Here is a 15,951-nt window from a genome sequence, read left to right as displayed (position 1 = left end):
CATGAACTTCTATCTTGCTCTAGCTCAGCAAACAATAGAAGGCTCTCATCCTCCTATGGATAGATTTCAGGTCTTTTCACTGATTTTTCTTAGGTATCTATAGTATCTTAGGAGGGTTTCTATTCCCAACTAACCCTATATCCTCTCTAAAGACCTACCCAAATATTCTAGCTTTAACTTCTCAGCAAAGTTCTATTCTTGTATTTCCAGTTACCCATAGAGAATTTTCACTTGGAAAGAACATCTCATCATAAGACAGTTAACAGATATTTTTGAGTGGCTATGATATATCCATTGTTATGAGTAATCTAGAAGAAACATCAGACACTGCCTCTGTTCTTTTTTTTTTTTTCTTTTTTTTTTTGAGACAGAGTTTCGGTCTTGTTGCCCAGGCTGGAGTGCAGTGGCGCAATCTCAGCTCACTGCAACCTCTGCCTCCTGGGTTCAAGCGATTCTCCTGCCTCAGCCTCCTGAGTAGCTGGGATTACAGGCGCCCACCACCACGCCCAGCTAATTTTTTGTATTTTTAGTAGAGATGGGGTTTCACCCTGTTAGCCAGGATGGTCTCAATCTCTTGACCTCAGGTAATTGACCCGCCTCGGCCTCTCAAAGTGCTGGGATTACAGGCGTGAGCCACCACACCCGGCCACCTCTGTTCTTCAGAAACTTAAATTACAACAAGGGAGGAAAAAACAAATATGTTCATCCAGCAAACACTTGTTGAGGATCTATTTATGTGAGATACTTCAAAGTCTGATAGGAAATGTCGCCATGTATCTCAATTTGCCAGGAACTGTCTTATTTATACCTGTCGCATTGGTGTGTTATAAATAGCAATCCTTCTGACCTTCAAAAGTGCCCTAGTTTGCAGGGCAGATTAGAAGATTGCTTTGATGCTGGGAAGTGATAGGGCCTTGATAACCTCATCCGCTAGAGTCGGGTCAATGGAGAAGATTACCATAGCAACTAAGGACCATTATGTTAACAGAAACAGATATTATCACACCCTGGATATTTTTGTAATTTGAATGAGGCAATCTCATTCATTATCTGAGATATTTCTAGAAGCTATATTCATGTTGTTGGTTAATCTAAAGCAAATTGTTATTTTCTCCAGCTTACAATTCTGATCAGCATCTATGACTCTGGGATAGGACTTAGCCTATGCTGAGACAGGTCAGATCTCACGTCTATAGGAAATGGACCAAGGAGAAGCCTTCAAGAGTGGGCAGGCCTGGTGTGGTGGCTCACGCCTGTAATCCCAGTAGTTTGGGAGGCCAAGGCGGGTAGATCACTAGAGGTCAGGAGTTTGAGACCAGCCTGACCAACATGGTGAACTCCGTCTCTACTAAAAACAATACAAAAAAATTAGCCGGGTGTGGTGGCACATGCCGGTAGTCCCAGCTACTCGGGAGGCTGAGGCAGGAGAATTGCTTGAACTTGGGAGACAAGTGAGTCGAGATCAGGCTACTGCACTCCAGCCTGGGAGACAGAGCGAGACTCCACATGAAGAGAAGGGACCTGAAGTTTCATCAGCTCAGTTCCATAATCATGCCTGGTGGCTACTCCATGCTGGGCACTGCCTCTAGTCAACAGGGCAGAAGGAATTTTATGAGCAGAGCATGGAGGTGGGAAACAGCATGCGGTGTGTGGGGCCCGTGGAGTAACTTGGCACTGGTGGGCGTCTACAGTGTGTGGCAGTGGTCAGCAGGGGATGTGCTATGGGAATAGGCAGAAGCCACATGATGGAGAACCTACATCAAGAAACATCATGCTTTTTTAAAGTGTGAAAATGAAAAAGGTACCTCCGATGTGGCTCTATCCCAAGGGCTCTGACTGCCTTGGCAGCTGCCACACCTGCAGCAAGACGATCCATTTTTCAGCACTTCTGGGGAATCCCTGAAAACTCTCTGCCCCCTCCAGGGCTCTGTCCAGCTGTATGTTACTCGTATTTGCAGATTTAGTGCTGATGAGACAGTTTCTGGAGACCCAGGACAAACAATGCTGGCTGGAACAGCCAACCCCGGGCAGTCAGCCCCTTGTTTGGCAGCACTTCCAGGTGCTACAAAAGAGCTGGTGCAGCAAGGACGATCGATTCGTGTGGGTCAAAGTAGGGGTGTTGATGTTCTTCCGGAATGTGCAGCAGTTGCTGATAATGTTGGCTGACACTGAAGATCCTGCCAATTTCTGTAATCTTCCTTCCTGCTGGTAGACTCAGATGGTCCCAAAGGCCATGTATACCAGCCTGGAGTGCCACCCCGAAGCCACTGGATCTTGAACTCCCTGCCACTCTGAACTGCAACGCACAGAGCAGGTGATCTTATTCACACTGGTGACATAAGTTCTTGGCAACAGGAGCAGAGCAGTATGGTTTGGTGCTTAACACAGGAAGTTAAAAAAATAAAAATAAAAAAAGGAAAGGGGAAAAAATGCTCATGTCAGTGTGGAATGGGCAAACAGAAGCCACCAGAAAGGTAAAATGTGAAACTAGCAGGAAGAACTGTCTCCAATTGCATGAGAAGAACATGCCAACAAAGATTATTTTTGGCCAGGTGCAGTGGCTCAAGCCTGTAATCCCAGCACTTTGTGAGGCCGAGACGGGCGGATCACAAGGTCAGGAGATCGAGACCATCCTGGCTAACACTGGTGAAACCCCGTCTCTACTAAAAAATACAAAAAACTAGCCGGGCAAGGTGGCGGACGCCTATACTCCCAGCTACTCAGGAGGCTGAGGCAGGAGAATGGCATAAACCTGGGAGGCGGAGCTTGCGGTGAGCTGAGATCTAGCCACTGCACTCCAGCCCGGGTGACAGAGTAAGACTCCATCTCAAAAAAAAAAAAAAAAAAAAAAAAAAAAAAAAAAGATTATTTTCAAAGATAATTGTTAAGAAACACATGGCCAAGAACTTTTAAAAAAATCAAGTACAAGCCAGGCATGGTGGCATGTGCCTGTGGTCCCAGCTACTTGGGAGACTGAGGCAGGAGGATGGCTTAAGCCCAGAGTTTAACACTGTAGTGTGTGATGATCATGCCTGTGAATAGTCACTACACTCCAGCCTGGGTGACATAGCGAGACCCCAGCTCTAAAAAAAAAAAAAAAAAAATTATGTGCTGACATTTGTTTTCCAGTTAGCTGGGCACCAGCACTTGAAGAAATATCTCTTTTAGGATGAAGAGATATTTTCCTGAAGTTGTGTGAAACAGTTTTTCCTCTGTACTAACTCATTTAAACATTAATGAGTCTTAATTACTTTTTCTTCTCTATTGCAAAAGTCTCACTGGTGTTCATTTGGTGAAGAATCAGCGATGAACTAAGGGAGTGTGGGAGGCATTCTCCTCCTCTGAGGACTGTAAAGATGCCGATAGATAGAAATAATCTTGAACAAAAAGGTCCACGAGGTTATTGGGCTGATTTGTTGTCCATTTTGGGTCATGTTCATGCCAAGTCCATCTTTTTCATCCAAAATGCCTTCATGAGTATGTTCTGAACTGGGATCCTGAGGGTCATACGATTATGACTATTTTTTAACTGTGACTCTCACCAGAGAGAATACTCCAATTTAACATGCCCCTTTATGAAGTTCAACTCATGATTAATTGTCGTTTACACCAGCGCTACTCAAAGTGTGGGTCTCTGATGCTCGGGGAGTTTGGTGCAAGCTGTAAATCAACATAGTGCTTTCTTCATGGAGAAACTCAAGCACTAAAATCCTGTCCGCCAAACTACAGTGTGCTTGGTGAGGCGGTTGACACACATTATGGTGCAAGCTTCTCCTCTTGATGTGGCAGGGTAACCATTTGCAGAGCAACATCTGTCTACAGACTGCACTTTGAGGCACTCTGAAATATACTTGACATATACTTACATCATCTTTATAATCTATAAGACGTAATCTATAATTATTAATCTGTCTCAACTTTAAAAAGATTATTTTGAAACAATTTCAAATTTATAGAGAAGTTGCAAGACTACTACAAAAAACTCCTGTATGCCTTTCTTTCTTTTCCTTTTTTTAATTTATAATTTTTTTTTCTTTTGTAGAGATGGGGTCTTGCTATGTTGACCAGGCTGGTCTCAAACTCCTGGCCTCAAGTGATCCTCCCATCTCAGCCTCCCAAAGTGCTGGGATTACAGGCATGAGCCACCATACCCAGCCCCCGTATGCCTTTCATTCAGACTCCTTTCAAGTTTTACCCATGATGTGCTTGCTACCAGTGGGTCCAATTAATGATCCCATGATCTAGCCTCTTTCTATCTGGATGTTTCTTGGAGTTCCATGCCCTTGACCTTTATGAAGGTTACGTTTTATAGAATGATCCTTAAGTTGGATTGTTCTCTGTTTTTTCATGATTAGACCAGGTCATGCATTCTGGACAAGAATGTCACAGAAGTGATGCAGTGGTCTCACTGCCCACTATCAAATAGCCCTGATGTCATTTTGCCCCATTGGTGATGGTAACTTTGATTACTTGATTAAGATGGTGTCTGCCCCATTTCTCCACTGTAAAGTTACTTTTTTCTTTTGTAGTTAATATTATGTAAAGATTCCATGATTCATTCCATTTTTACTTCCTTGTTTTAGAACTCGTTGTTTCTTGCTGGAATTAATTATTACCGTGATGTTTGCCAAATGGTAATTTTCTAATTGTATTATTCCCCTTAGATTAATAAATCGGCATTCTATTGTAAGGAAGAACTTTTGTATCTCCCATTTTTACAAACAAATGTGTTATCATCCATTCTATTCTTCTATTATTCAGTGGGTTACAAACCTCACTCTCATTAATTACTTTGATGTTCATGTAGACCCAGATTTTGACAGTCGGTTTCCTGCAAAGCTGGATTCTGCATCCTTTTGCCATGTGCCTCTCCTTCTTTGAGAACTTCTTCACAAAAAGCCCTTCCAGGATATCTGGTACTTTTTCTGTTCCAGGTCTGCATCAGCCAGTTCTTTGAGGAGCCTCAGTTCCTTTTCATGGATATTTAGAAGCCAAGATCTAGGTGCAAAGTAGGCCCTTTGCTACTGGAGTGTTGCTTCTCCAGGCCCTCTCAGTGGACAGAATTAGGAAATAGATGTATTTGTATCCGTCCATATATGCAAACACACAAAGGTGTGTATACACACACATGCGCCTTGACATCCATAATTCTATCTTGACATCTTAGGGTTGCATCATCCTTGGTGTGTTTATTTGCTGGCCCCTGTATGTAGCCATTCTCTCGACTGCGTGAGGGGCCTCTCACCCTGCTCTGACTCTGTGCTCATAATTGTTACCATGGTCAAGTGCCACCAGCTGCTTCTGCCACCTTGCTCCAATATCACTCTTGCCCAGGCCACTGTCACCTGCCTTTCTTGTGCCTGCTCAGTGACCCTTGGGCTGAATTAGGAAAGAGAGGAAGGAAGCCAAATTTTTGTTTCTTAATTAGAAAAAGAAGTAAGCAAAGGCTAAATTGAGATTACCTGCCAAGGTTACTCCTTTGTTTCCCCTTAGGAGACAGATAAGACAGCCTGTCAGGATGACATCAGCATTGAAATGAAAGGGTCTTCAGTATCTCTAAGTCTGTTTCAGGATCGTAATCATGGCCAGAAGGGTGGGAGGGGTGGTGCTTGTGCATCCTGCAGTGCACGTCAGCCTTGGTTTTTGCAGCGGGAATAAGGCTATCAGTGCTGGCTTTAATGTCGCTAAATCAGCAGAATGCTTGTCAACTGGTCTAGACATGCATCATGCCTGATGAAAGAAGATGAGAAAATAGAACATTGGTTTTTCTGACAAGGGGCATTTGGAAACGTGGGGGTGTTATGCGTTGTCACAATGCCTGGGGCCCACTGACATTTGGTGAGCAAGAGCCAGGGATATAAATGTTCTGTAGTGCACAAGGCAGTCCTGCATGACAATGTCTTGTCCCATTCAAATGCCAGTGGAGCCCCCTCTAAGAGATACAAACAGGTGCTCACCCACAGGGGCACAGTTTGTAATGCTTTCATGCCATTACTGCTGTCGTGTTGATGGGGGGACATGGTCTCCAGGCTCCACCAGATGGGAGCAAAATAACCATAACTGCCAGAAATAGGAGCGTTTGTAGTAACTGCTTCCACATATTCTAGATACCCACCCACTGTGTGCAGTTATGAGTGAAATTGTGGCACCTTTGTGAAACCCACAGCCCTGATCTTGGTCCTAGTGGGCAGCATGACATTGGAATAAAATTCAAGACATCACGTGATCCTGTGTTGTGCCCTCTGTTGAAATTAGCAACTGGAAAATAAATGGTGTTTCTACGGTCAAGGAGAACTGGTTACCTATTATGAGCTCACACATCCCGTCACTTGGTCAAGGAGTACTTGCTTGCACTTCCAAATTGATTGTAAGCTCCTCGAGAGCAAGAGGCCGTATGGCAGGCTTGTGTAATCACCCACAGTGTCTTGCAATTAGTAGGTGATTACTAGCCCGTGACTCAAGGTTTGATTTTGCCCAGCTGGACCATTCACCATAACACTGGGTAAGGGCTCACATCTGTTTTCTACAGTGTTCCATCACCTCACTAATGGCTGAAAGCTGTAAACTTCTGAACTGGTTAAGCAAGGGAGAGGAAGCAAAGCCCTTTTCTCTTTCACCTACTCTCTCTCCCGCCCTTCCTCTGATGTATAGGCTGTCAGAAGTGGATGCAGGAATGACTTCCGGATAGGTGGGTAAATGACCCTACTGCTGAATTGTTCTACTTTAAGCTCAGAGCTGAAGAGCAGGACATCCAGGCTTGAGAGGACAGCTAGGGTCATAGGTGTAGGGTGGCTTCTGCCATGAACTCTCTGCTCAATGTTCAGCAAGTCTTCTAACCTCTCTGGGCCTCATTGTCTGCATCTGTAAAATCGGGAGGTTGGACCTCACGATCTCTTCACATCTGTGGTTCTACAGTTTTTTGTCTTGGACCTCATGACATGCTATGAATCACGGCCACATCCTGAACAATAGGCAAAGTGACAGGGAAATGTCACAAGGATGGCAAAGTGACAGGGAAAACAGAGTGAAAAGTGTGTCCTATGATAACACTGGAAAGACCGTTCTCTGGCCACAGTTCAAACCTCTCTTTCTCAGTGAGGTTTGTCTTTTGTCTTTTTCTTTTTCTTGTAATTACAGGAAGAACAGCAAACAGCACTTACAGCTGCTGCTTTCCCAGCTAGGAGGATAAGCCAGGCTCAGGCTCTGGGGGTGGAGAGATGGTCTGTTGACCTCAGCTTTACTTCCAGACCACAGGAGTCCCACATTTGTCCAAGACCTCTTTCTTTTGTCCCATGGAAGGAGGGCCGCAATGACTGGACAATTCCACTCTCAGCAAGCCACTTCTGATCTTTGAAATTCTGATCTCCTTTTAACAAAGTATGGTGAGAAGTAATTTAGACTAAATGACTTGACACCTGTATTTCCTGTTACTTTACTTTTCTTTCCATAATTATTTTAATTCCTGAAAAGTGGAAAAGTACTTTCTCCATCATTTCTCATTTTTCCCTTTTACCTTAAAAACATAACTCTGCATTTATTATAAACTGTCTTAAATCTACTTTGGAAGTGATTTGAAAATAAACTGCAAAATAACAGTGTTGTAGGTGTCCAATAAGCTTTGTGTTGTAGTCAAGAGGAAAAAGCAGTAGACACATTTAGTAGTAAGTATATGAAGTAGAAGGGACATGAGAGAATATTTAAATCATTGTTTTTCAAATTGCAGGTTGTAGCCCGTTAGTGGGTCCTGAAATCAATTTAATGAGTTGCAATCAGAATTTTTTAAAAATAATATAGAATAGAGTAGAAAATACCAGAGTACATGACACATAAAAAAAGTTTGTTAATGAAATGTTTGCTTAGGCAAGTTCTCACTTGCCTAAAATATCAAAGCTATTAAAAACTATAAAAAACAGAACAAGAACTTTGCACAGTAGATGAGAGCATTTTATTTTACTAAGAATTAGTTTATATGATTAGCTACTGTGATGTCCCATTTAATTTAGAAATAGTCTTTGCAAAATCCACTGAGAAAACCACTTGATTAAATATTTATTGAGTGCTCAAATGTATGAGAAAGTGTGCAAAAAAATTTAATGAAAATACTTCTTATTAGGTCATGTAACTAATAAAGATATTCAACTATAATTTAAAAGCTCCCAAAAAGGAAATTTCTAGGCCCAGAAGGTTTCAGTGGTGAATTCCATTGAACATTTAAAGAAAATTTAATAATTTTACACAATTTCTTCCTGAAAACAAAAGGGGAGGGAATGCTTATCACTTCATCTTATGAGGCTAGTATTACACAGATACAGAAAAAAAATAAGATCAATATGGCTTATCAACTTAGACACAAAAATCCCTGGCAAAATATTAGCAAATCAAATCTAGAAATATATTAAAAGAATTATATACCATGACAAAATTTATTTCAAGTATGCAAAGTTATTAGGTCAATATTAAAAAATCAATCCATATAATCCACTGCAAAGAAAGAAAAAAATCACACAGTCATATCAATTCACACAGAAAAAGCATTTGACAAAATCCAACAGCCACTCATGATAAAAACTCTCAGCAAACTAGTAATAAAGGAAATCTTCTTTAGCTTGATAAAGAGTAGCTATTAAAAGCCTACAGGTAACATCATGCTTCATGTTGAAAGACTGCTTCCTGTCTAAGATTAGAAACAAGGCAAGGATGTCTACTCTCACCACCCTTATTCAACATGGTGCTAGAAATTCTAGCTATTGCAAGAGTGCAAGAGAAGTAAATGGATAGTGTAGAGACTGGAAAGGAAGAAATTAAACTGCCCCTATTTTCAGATGAAATGATTATCTACATAGACAATCTCAAGTGATCTATAAAAACTCCTAGAATTAATAAGTGAATCCAGCAACCCTGCAGGATATAAGATTGGCACACAAAATTAATTGCATTTCTATTTGTAAAAATGAACATCCAGAAACCAAAATTAGAACACAACACAAGTCACTCCAAATAAAATGAAATACTTATGTGAAGGATTTCTGTGCTGAAAATAACAAAATGCTTATTAAAGAAATTAAAGAAGATCTAGATAAATGGAGAGGCATACATGTTCATGGATTAAAAGACTTAACATTTTAAGTCAATTCTTCCCAAATTGATCGACAGATGTAATGCAATTTTGATCAAAATCTCAGCAAGAGTTTTTGTAGACAGAGACAAGATTACTCTAGAGTTTACATGAAAATTTTTAAAATTTTTTAGAATTTAAAAAGTCTTGGGGCTGGGTGTGGTGGCTCATGCCTGTAATGCCAGCACTTTGGGAGGGCAAGGCGGGCAGATCACGAGGTCAGGAGATTGAGACCATCAGTCTCCTGACTAACATGGTGAAACTCTGTTTCTACTAAAAATACAAAAAATTAGCTGGGTGTGGTGGCGGGCGCCTGTAGCCCCAGCTACTTGGGAGGCTGAGGCAGGAGAATGGCATGAACCCAGGAGGCGGAGCTTGCAGTGAGCCGAGATTGCACCACTGCACTCCAGCCTGGGTGACAGGGCAAGACTCTGTCTTGAAAAAAAAAAAAAAACCATGTAAAAAAAGAATACAGTGTGAGGAATTACTGTACCTCATATTAGGTTTTACTATATAGCCACAGTACTCAAGATAGTATGGTATTGTTCAGGGATAGGCATATACATAATTGAAACAGAATAGAGAAACCATAAATTAACCTATATAAATATGAAAGAACCCATAAATCAACGTATGTAAATATCTCCAACTGCTTATTGACAAAGACGCAAAAGAAAGCCTTTTCAACAAATGGTACTGAAGTAAGTGGACATGTATAAGCAAAAAAAGAAACCACAACCCAAACCTCTCACCTTATCAAATTTAACTCAGAATGCAACATATTTGTAAATTTAAAATGTAAAACTATAAGACTTTTGGAGGACAACAAAGGAAAAAACATTTGAGATGTAGGCCTAGGCAAAGAGTTCTTATACTTGACATCAGAAGTGTGATCCCATAAAGGAAAAAATTGATAAAAAGTAAACTTTCCTGTGAGAAAGTCCATGTGAGGAGAATGAAAAGGCAGACTGAGAGAAATATTTTCAAATAATACGTACGACAAAAGACTAGTACCTGGAATATATAAAGATCTGTCAAAACTCAATAGTGAAAAAAAAACCCAGTCTACTTGGAAAATGGGCCAAAGACATACATATATTTCACTAAATAAGATATATATATGGCAAACAAGCACACAAAAAAGTTCAGTATAATTAACCACTGAGGTAATAATGTAAATTAAAACCACAATGAGATGTTACTACACGCCTTTCAGAATTGCTAAAATAAAGAGTAGTGACAACAGTGGTCAGGTGTGGTGGTGCTTACCTATAAGATTGTGTGAGCCCAGGAGTTCAAGTTCAGCCTGGACAACATAGTGAGACTCTGTCTCTAAGTAAATAAATAAAAACAGTGACAACACAAAAAGCTGACGAGGATGCAGAGAAACTGGATACATTACTGCTGGCATTGTAAAATGTTATAGCCACTCCAGAAAACAGTTTGGTAGTTTCTTATAAAACTAAACATGAGACTGCCATATGACCCAAAAATGTCACTCTTGGGCATCCATCCCAGAGAAATGAGAATGTGTATTTGCACAAACACCTGTACATGAATGTTCATAATAGCTTTATTCATAATAAACCCAAACTAGACACAACTCAAACGCTTATCAATATATTATTAATCTGTACTATGGAATAGTCCTCAGCAATGAAAAGGAACAAATTGTTGATACATGGACCAACTTGGATGAATCTCCACGGAAATAAGCTGCGGGGAAAGTCAATCCTCAAAGTTTACCTGTAGGATTCCACTTACATAACATTCTTGAACTGACAAAATTAAAGAAATGGAGAACAGATTCATGGTTGCCAGGGGTCAAGGACCATGGTGGGAGTGGCGTGGGGGAGGAGAAAAGCCAGGCAGTGGGGAGGAGCTGTGGTTATAAAGGACATGAAAGATCCTTGTGGTTCTATGTCCTGACTGGGGCTGGGAGCAGTGGCTCATGCCTGTAATCCTAGCACTTTGGGAGGCTGGGGCAGGAGGGTCGCTTGAGTCCCGGAGTTTGAGACCAGCCTGGGTAATGTGGCAAAATCCCATTTATGTTAAAAAAACAAAATACAAAACATTAGCCAGGCATGGTGGCACACACTTGGGGCCCCAGCATCTTGGTAGGCTGAGGTGGGAGGATTGCCTGGGCCCGGGAGGTTAAGGCTGCAGTGAGCCATGATTGCATCACTACACTCCAGCCTGGGTGACAGCAAGACCCTCTCTCTCTCAAAAAAAAAAGGTAAAAATTATATCCTGACTGGATTAACATCACTGTCATAGTTGTGATACTGTATTCTAGTTTTGCCAGATGTTACCAATGGGGGAAACTGAGTCAATGTTCCATGGAACCTCTCTGTCTTGTTTCTTACAACTGCATGCGAATCTACCATTATTTCAAAACAACAGTTCAAATTTTGAAAAGGAAACGTGAGGACTCTCTGGTCTTAGATGCAAGCAAATGGAGTAAAAAATGTATAATTTGGGCAAAGACTAAAATAACTATTGGAGGATTCTGAATGGCTTGGTGACAATGACATGCCTTCTCTTTCTACGTTGCCGTAGAGTACTCAGTCCCAGTCATACCCTTGCCCATGAAGGCATTCAACAATTTTGTTGTATGTGTTATTATTAGTGTGGAATAGACGTTGCTCTGTCAAGCGGTTTAATATATGAATGTAAATATAAATCACATATGTATAATAGGCAGCTCAAGCGTGGTTCTGTGTGAACAAGCCAGTATTTTTTTCGTGTGTGAAAGGACATGATAATTATCCTTGAGAACAGAAGGAAAACACAACCAGAGCCCGCATTTACTTCGGGGTCCACAGCTGTATTTCCTTCCCATGGAGGTTTTGCTCGTTCACTTGCTTTTGCCTTTTTCTATAGAATATCCTTCAACCACATTCATCAGCCTAGGAGGCAGGAGAGTGGAATTCCTGTGTTGGAAGGAAAGGGTTTGCAGCCATATTTCTGGGGCCCTGGGGCTCTCAGGAGATGCTTCAGGGAGGGGGAATGGGTGCAGTTTCTATCTTGGGCAGCCTGTTTTCTACCTACTTGTCCATGGCTTCACATTGGATTTGGTTTTAGAACAGATTCCACTGCTTCATAAAATGTCAGAAAACCACCAGCAGTTGTCTGAGTTCAACTGCACAGAACTGAGGTTGCAGCTGGAGACCTGGGCCTCTGCACTCCCTGTCTGGGGAGGGAGTGCAGAGGCTGAGATGAGGTGGGACCGGTGTCCTGGAGGGCTGGAATGAGTGCCCCCATCACTGTCTCTCTGGCTTCTGCCACTGACAGCAGAATGTCATTGATTCAGTGTTGCTTGCCCAGGGAGGACAGGGTGTGTCCTGCCTTACAGAAGCCCTGGGGCAAAGCCATGCTATTTCAAAGCAGGAAAATCAACCAGAGTGAGAGGGACTTTTTTCTGGAGAAAATACTGTTTGAAAAATGTTTGTTTTCAAAGTCTGTGTGTGTGATATAGTGTGTGACTAACAGAAGCGATGAGAGCCCAAGGTGGTCAGGTGATTGATCAATCGATGAGAAAAGCCCCTGGAAAATTTGTGTGAACAAATACTTAGTTGCATGAGCAAATGTGCAAAGCAGTGTTCAAAAAGATCTTATGAAAATATTTGGGAGATGGGAGGTGGCAGGTGCAGCGAGCCAAGATTGTGCCACTGCACTCCAGCCTGGGTGACACAGCAAGACTCTACATGAAAAAAAAAATTGGAGAAATCTTTCAGTAATAGGTTCAATAAATTGACTAATGATGAAGAATTAATAATATAATAATTTGTAATAAAATGGTGTGATAATAATAAAATGAGTGAAATTTCACCTGCCTTATTCCACGTTCAGATGAGACCAAGATGTTGACCAGAAGGCAATCCACGTGGTGACTCTGGAAGGGAGCCCAGCTGAAGCAGTGACTGGTTTTTCTTCCTCATCAGCTCTAGCAGTGCAAGTGGTGATGTGTGGTGTTTGGATGGATGCTGGAAAACTAACCCTCCTTTGGTGGTGAAGAGCTCCCCTTTGATATGTGGGGGCTTCCTGAAACCTTTCCAAGACCCCTCAGCACTAATGTTAGGATCCTCGGCATTACAGACCCAGCTTCAGCATGGGAGTAACGGTAAATACCAGCCGGAGGAGGCAACAGAGATTAAAGGGAAGAGCATGTGTGCCTGCCCCTCATGGTGCCACCAGGAAAGCATGGGGGACTTCAGGGCCAGGGCCCAGGGAGAGCACTTCGGAGATGAATTTCTACCTCTTTGGTCTCCTGCGGTGCTTAATTAAGGCCTCTTGAACTTGCTGGGCTAGAGAAAGAGGAGCTGAGATCCTGGAGTCAGTTAAATTCCTAGGAGCGCTTTGATGTTACTTTCTGGGGACTTGGGTTTTGGAATACTGCAAGATCCAGTCTCAATGTTTCTGTCCACAACGAGCAGCTTCCTCGGGAGCTTGGCCAGTCTCGATTTGTTGAGCATGGGGGAGAAGTGGGGGAAAAGCACTGGTAGGAAATAAGCCCAAAGCGTGAATCCCCCCTTTCCTCCTAAAGAAGCTACTGTTAAGAGTGAATTGGCTGAAATTTCCAGAGGGCTTTTGGCCACCAGCACTACAATTAGGAAAGAAAAGCCAACCAATACAAACACATCTAAACCACAGACTAAATCACCACTCCATGATAACCCATCCAAAAAAAGCACAATCCAGCCAGAACCGATTCCCAGCACAGAACCTGCCTGGGCTCCCCGAGCTCTCTAGAGGTCTGAGAAGATCCCAAAGGACCAGGAAAGGTGAGCTCGGACAGCAGTCGTGCCGTCGGTCTTGCCCAAGGTGTTCCTAGTATACACTGGTGAGCTTCCAGCTAACTCAAAGGATCCTTATTCATTCTCGAAAGCGTCCCAGATTAGATCATAAATTATATGATCTTAAAAAGAAAAGAAAGAAAGCCATTGAAAATAACCTACGGACTCAAGACTTCAGCAAGTCAGCTCTCAATTCTCTTCCTATGTGACTCTTGCTTGGGGTTGGCGAACCACGGCCTGAGGGACAAAGTCTGCCCAGGCCCTGCTTTAGTATGACCCACGAGCTAAGAATGGTGTTTACATTTTTAAAGGGCATTTAAATAAAAATAAATATGTGACAGAGACCACATGTGGCCCACAACACCTAAAATATTCACTACCTGGTGCTTTACAGGAAAAGGTTGCTGACCCCCAGCCTGGCCACTTGATCTGGTAGCTTTGGGTAGAAGGCTGGGATCTTGGATCATTATTGATGTCTTTGGCCCCAAAGAATGTTGACGATTCTGCATCCTCATCCTACCTTTGCCAAATCCAAGGCCCAACGCCGGGCCGCCCAGTGCTGGAGAGGCAAAGCAGTGTTTGTGGAATGAACATCAATGCAAGCATGTCACGTACCAGAGAATCCCATGCAGAAAGCAAAAGGCATCTGTTGAGATTCCCTCTCTTCTCCTCCAAGGGAAGGTGATAAGAAGGAATGAGGTTTAAAGCCTTTCCCTGCCGCAGAGGGCTTCTATTCTGGTGGAAGGGAACGCTGCCGCCAAGAATTCTGCCTCTCTCCTGGAATGCCCCACTAGCTACGGCTCCTTGGTGGTTTCCTTCCACCAATTTAGCCTGAGGTTTAATCGGGCCCTCAGAGACCCACATCATTTCATTCTAATTTTCATACTTCGATGCGGTCTGTGGTCCTGGTACATACTGAGGAAGCCCTTGGGAGGGATGTGCCTTTTCCTGTATAAAAATGATTTTGTTCACTCCTCTCCTGGGAACTGTATCTCTCCAGCATGAGGGACAACTTTTGAGAATCGCCATCGTGGCCTCTCAGCTCTGAGATTGTTTCTGGTTCACAGGGACAGTTCTTGGACAAAGGACCTGTGTCATTCTCCTGGCTCAGTCATTGATGGGCTCTGGACTCGAAGAAGCTCACTCAGGGCCTTTGTCTCTCCCTCCCTCTTTCTCTCTCTTTTTTTTTTTTTTTTTTGAGACAGTCTCATGCTGTTGCCCAGGCTAGAGAGCAGTGGTACAATCACAGCTCACTGAAGCCTCGAACTCCTAATTCAAGTCATCTTCCTGCCTCAGCCCCCTGAATAGCTGGTATATAGACACGGTACCACACCCAGCTATTAATTTTTTTTTTTTGTAGAGATGGGGTCTCACTATGTTGCCCAGGCTGGTCTCAAACTCCTAGTCTCAAGCAATCCTCCCAAGGTGCTGGGATTGCAGATGTCAGCCCAGCTCACTGTGCCCAGCCACCTTCCTCTCTTCACCCATAAAAAGAGAGCTCTGTGACACTTCTTCCAGCCCAGTCACTGAGGATGTGATGAAGTCCAAGCAAGTGTCTGGAACGTGATTCACTCGCGTGATTCCGGGAGAGGACACGAATAGTGTACAAGGTGCTTCTTATGAGAGTCTATATTTAGGAACCTCTTAAAAATGAACATGTTGGCTGACTCTCAAAAGCATTCAGAGCACTGCTAGAGCCCCTGGTTACCTTATTCCTACTAGACATGCTCAGGGCCTCTTCAGTAGAGCCACTGACAGGAGATGGGAGGCCGAAGAGGCCGGTGGCAGAGCTTGGATTGGAAGCCAGACTTCCTGAATTCCAATACCTTCCAGTGGCTGTCCATGCTCACCAGAGGCGTTACTCAGAACATGCGAATGTCCTTTGTGGGAGTTGGGGAAAAAGCACCTGGCACTGCTTCATATATGGAAGCCGAGCGGTAAATGTTCAATTGAATTACTCAGAGGTGGACATTTGCCATTCTGGGGACATTGCTCTAGAAAAGTGTTTTTTTCTTATGTTGTTTTTATTCCAGACATCCC

General features: G+C 42.8%; 1 protein-coding gene across 1 annotated transcript in view; it reads left to right on the top strand.

Annotated features, from left to right (window-relative positions):
• The window catches only part of ERI1 (exoribonuclease 1), a 119,609-nt gene extending 112,189 nt beyond the window's left edge, over positions 1-7,420 (top strand). The window contains exon 7 of the mRNA XM_030937924.1: positions 7,138-7,420. Within this exon, the coding sequence (XP_030793784.1) occupies positions 7,138-7,347 (210 nt within the window). The 3' untranslated portion in view covers positions 7,348-7,420. The remainder of the gene's footprint in view (positions 1-7,137) is intronic.
• Positions 7,421-15,951: the final 8,531 nt, after the last annotated feature.

The sequence above is a fragment of the Rhinopithecus roxellana genome, chromosome 9 (assembly GCF_007565055.1).
Source record: "Rhinopithecus roxellana isolate Shanxi Qingling chromosome 9, ASM756505v1, whole genome shotgun sequence".
In the NCBI taxonomy this organism is placed as follows: domain Eukaryota; kingdom Metazoa; phylum Chordata; class Mammalia; order Primates; family Cercopithecidae; genus Rhinopithecus; species Rhinopithecus roxellana.
The sequence above is the reverse complement of the archived record's forward strand: the minus strand, read 5'-3'. Positions and strand labels throughout refer to the sequence as shown.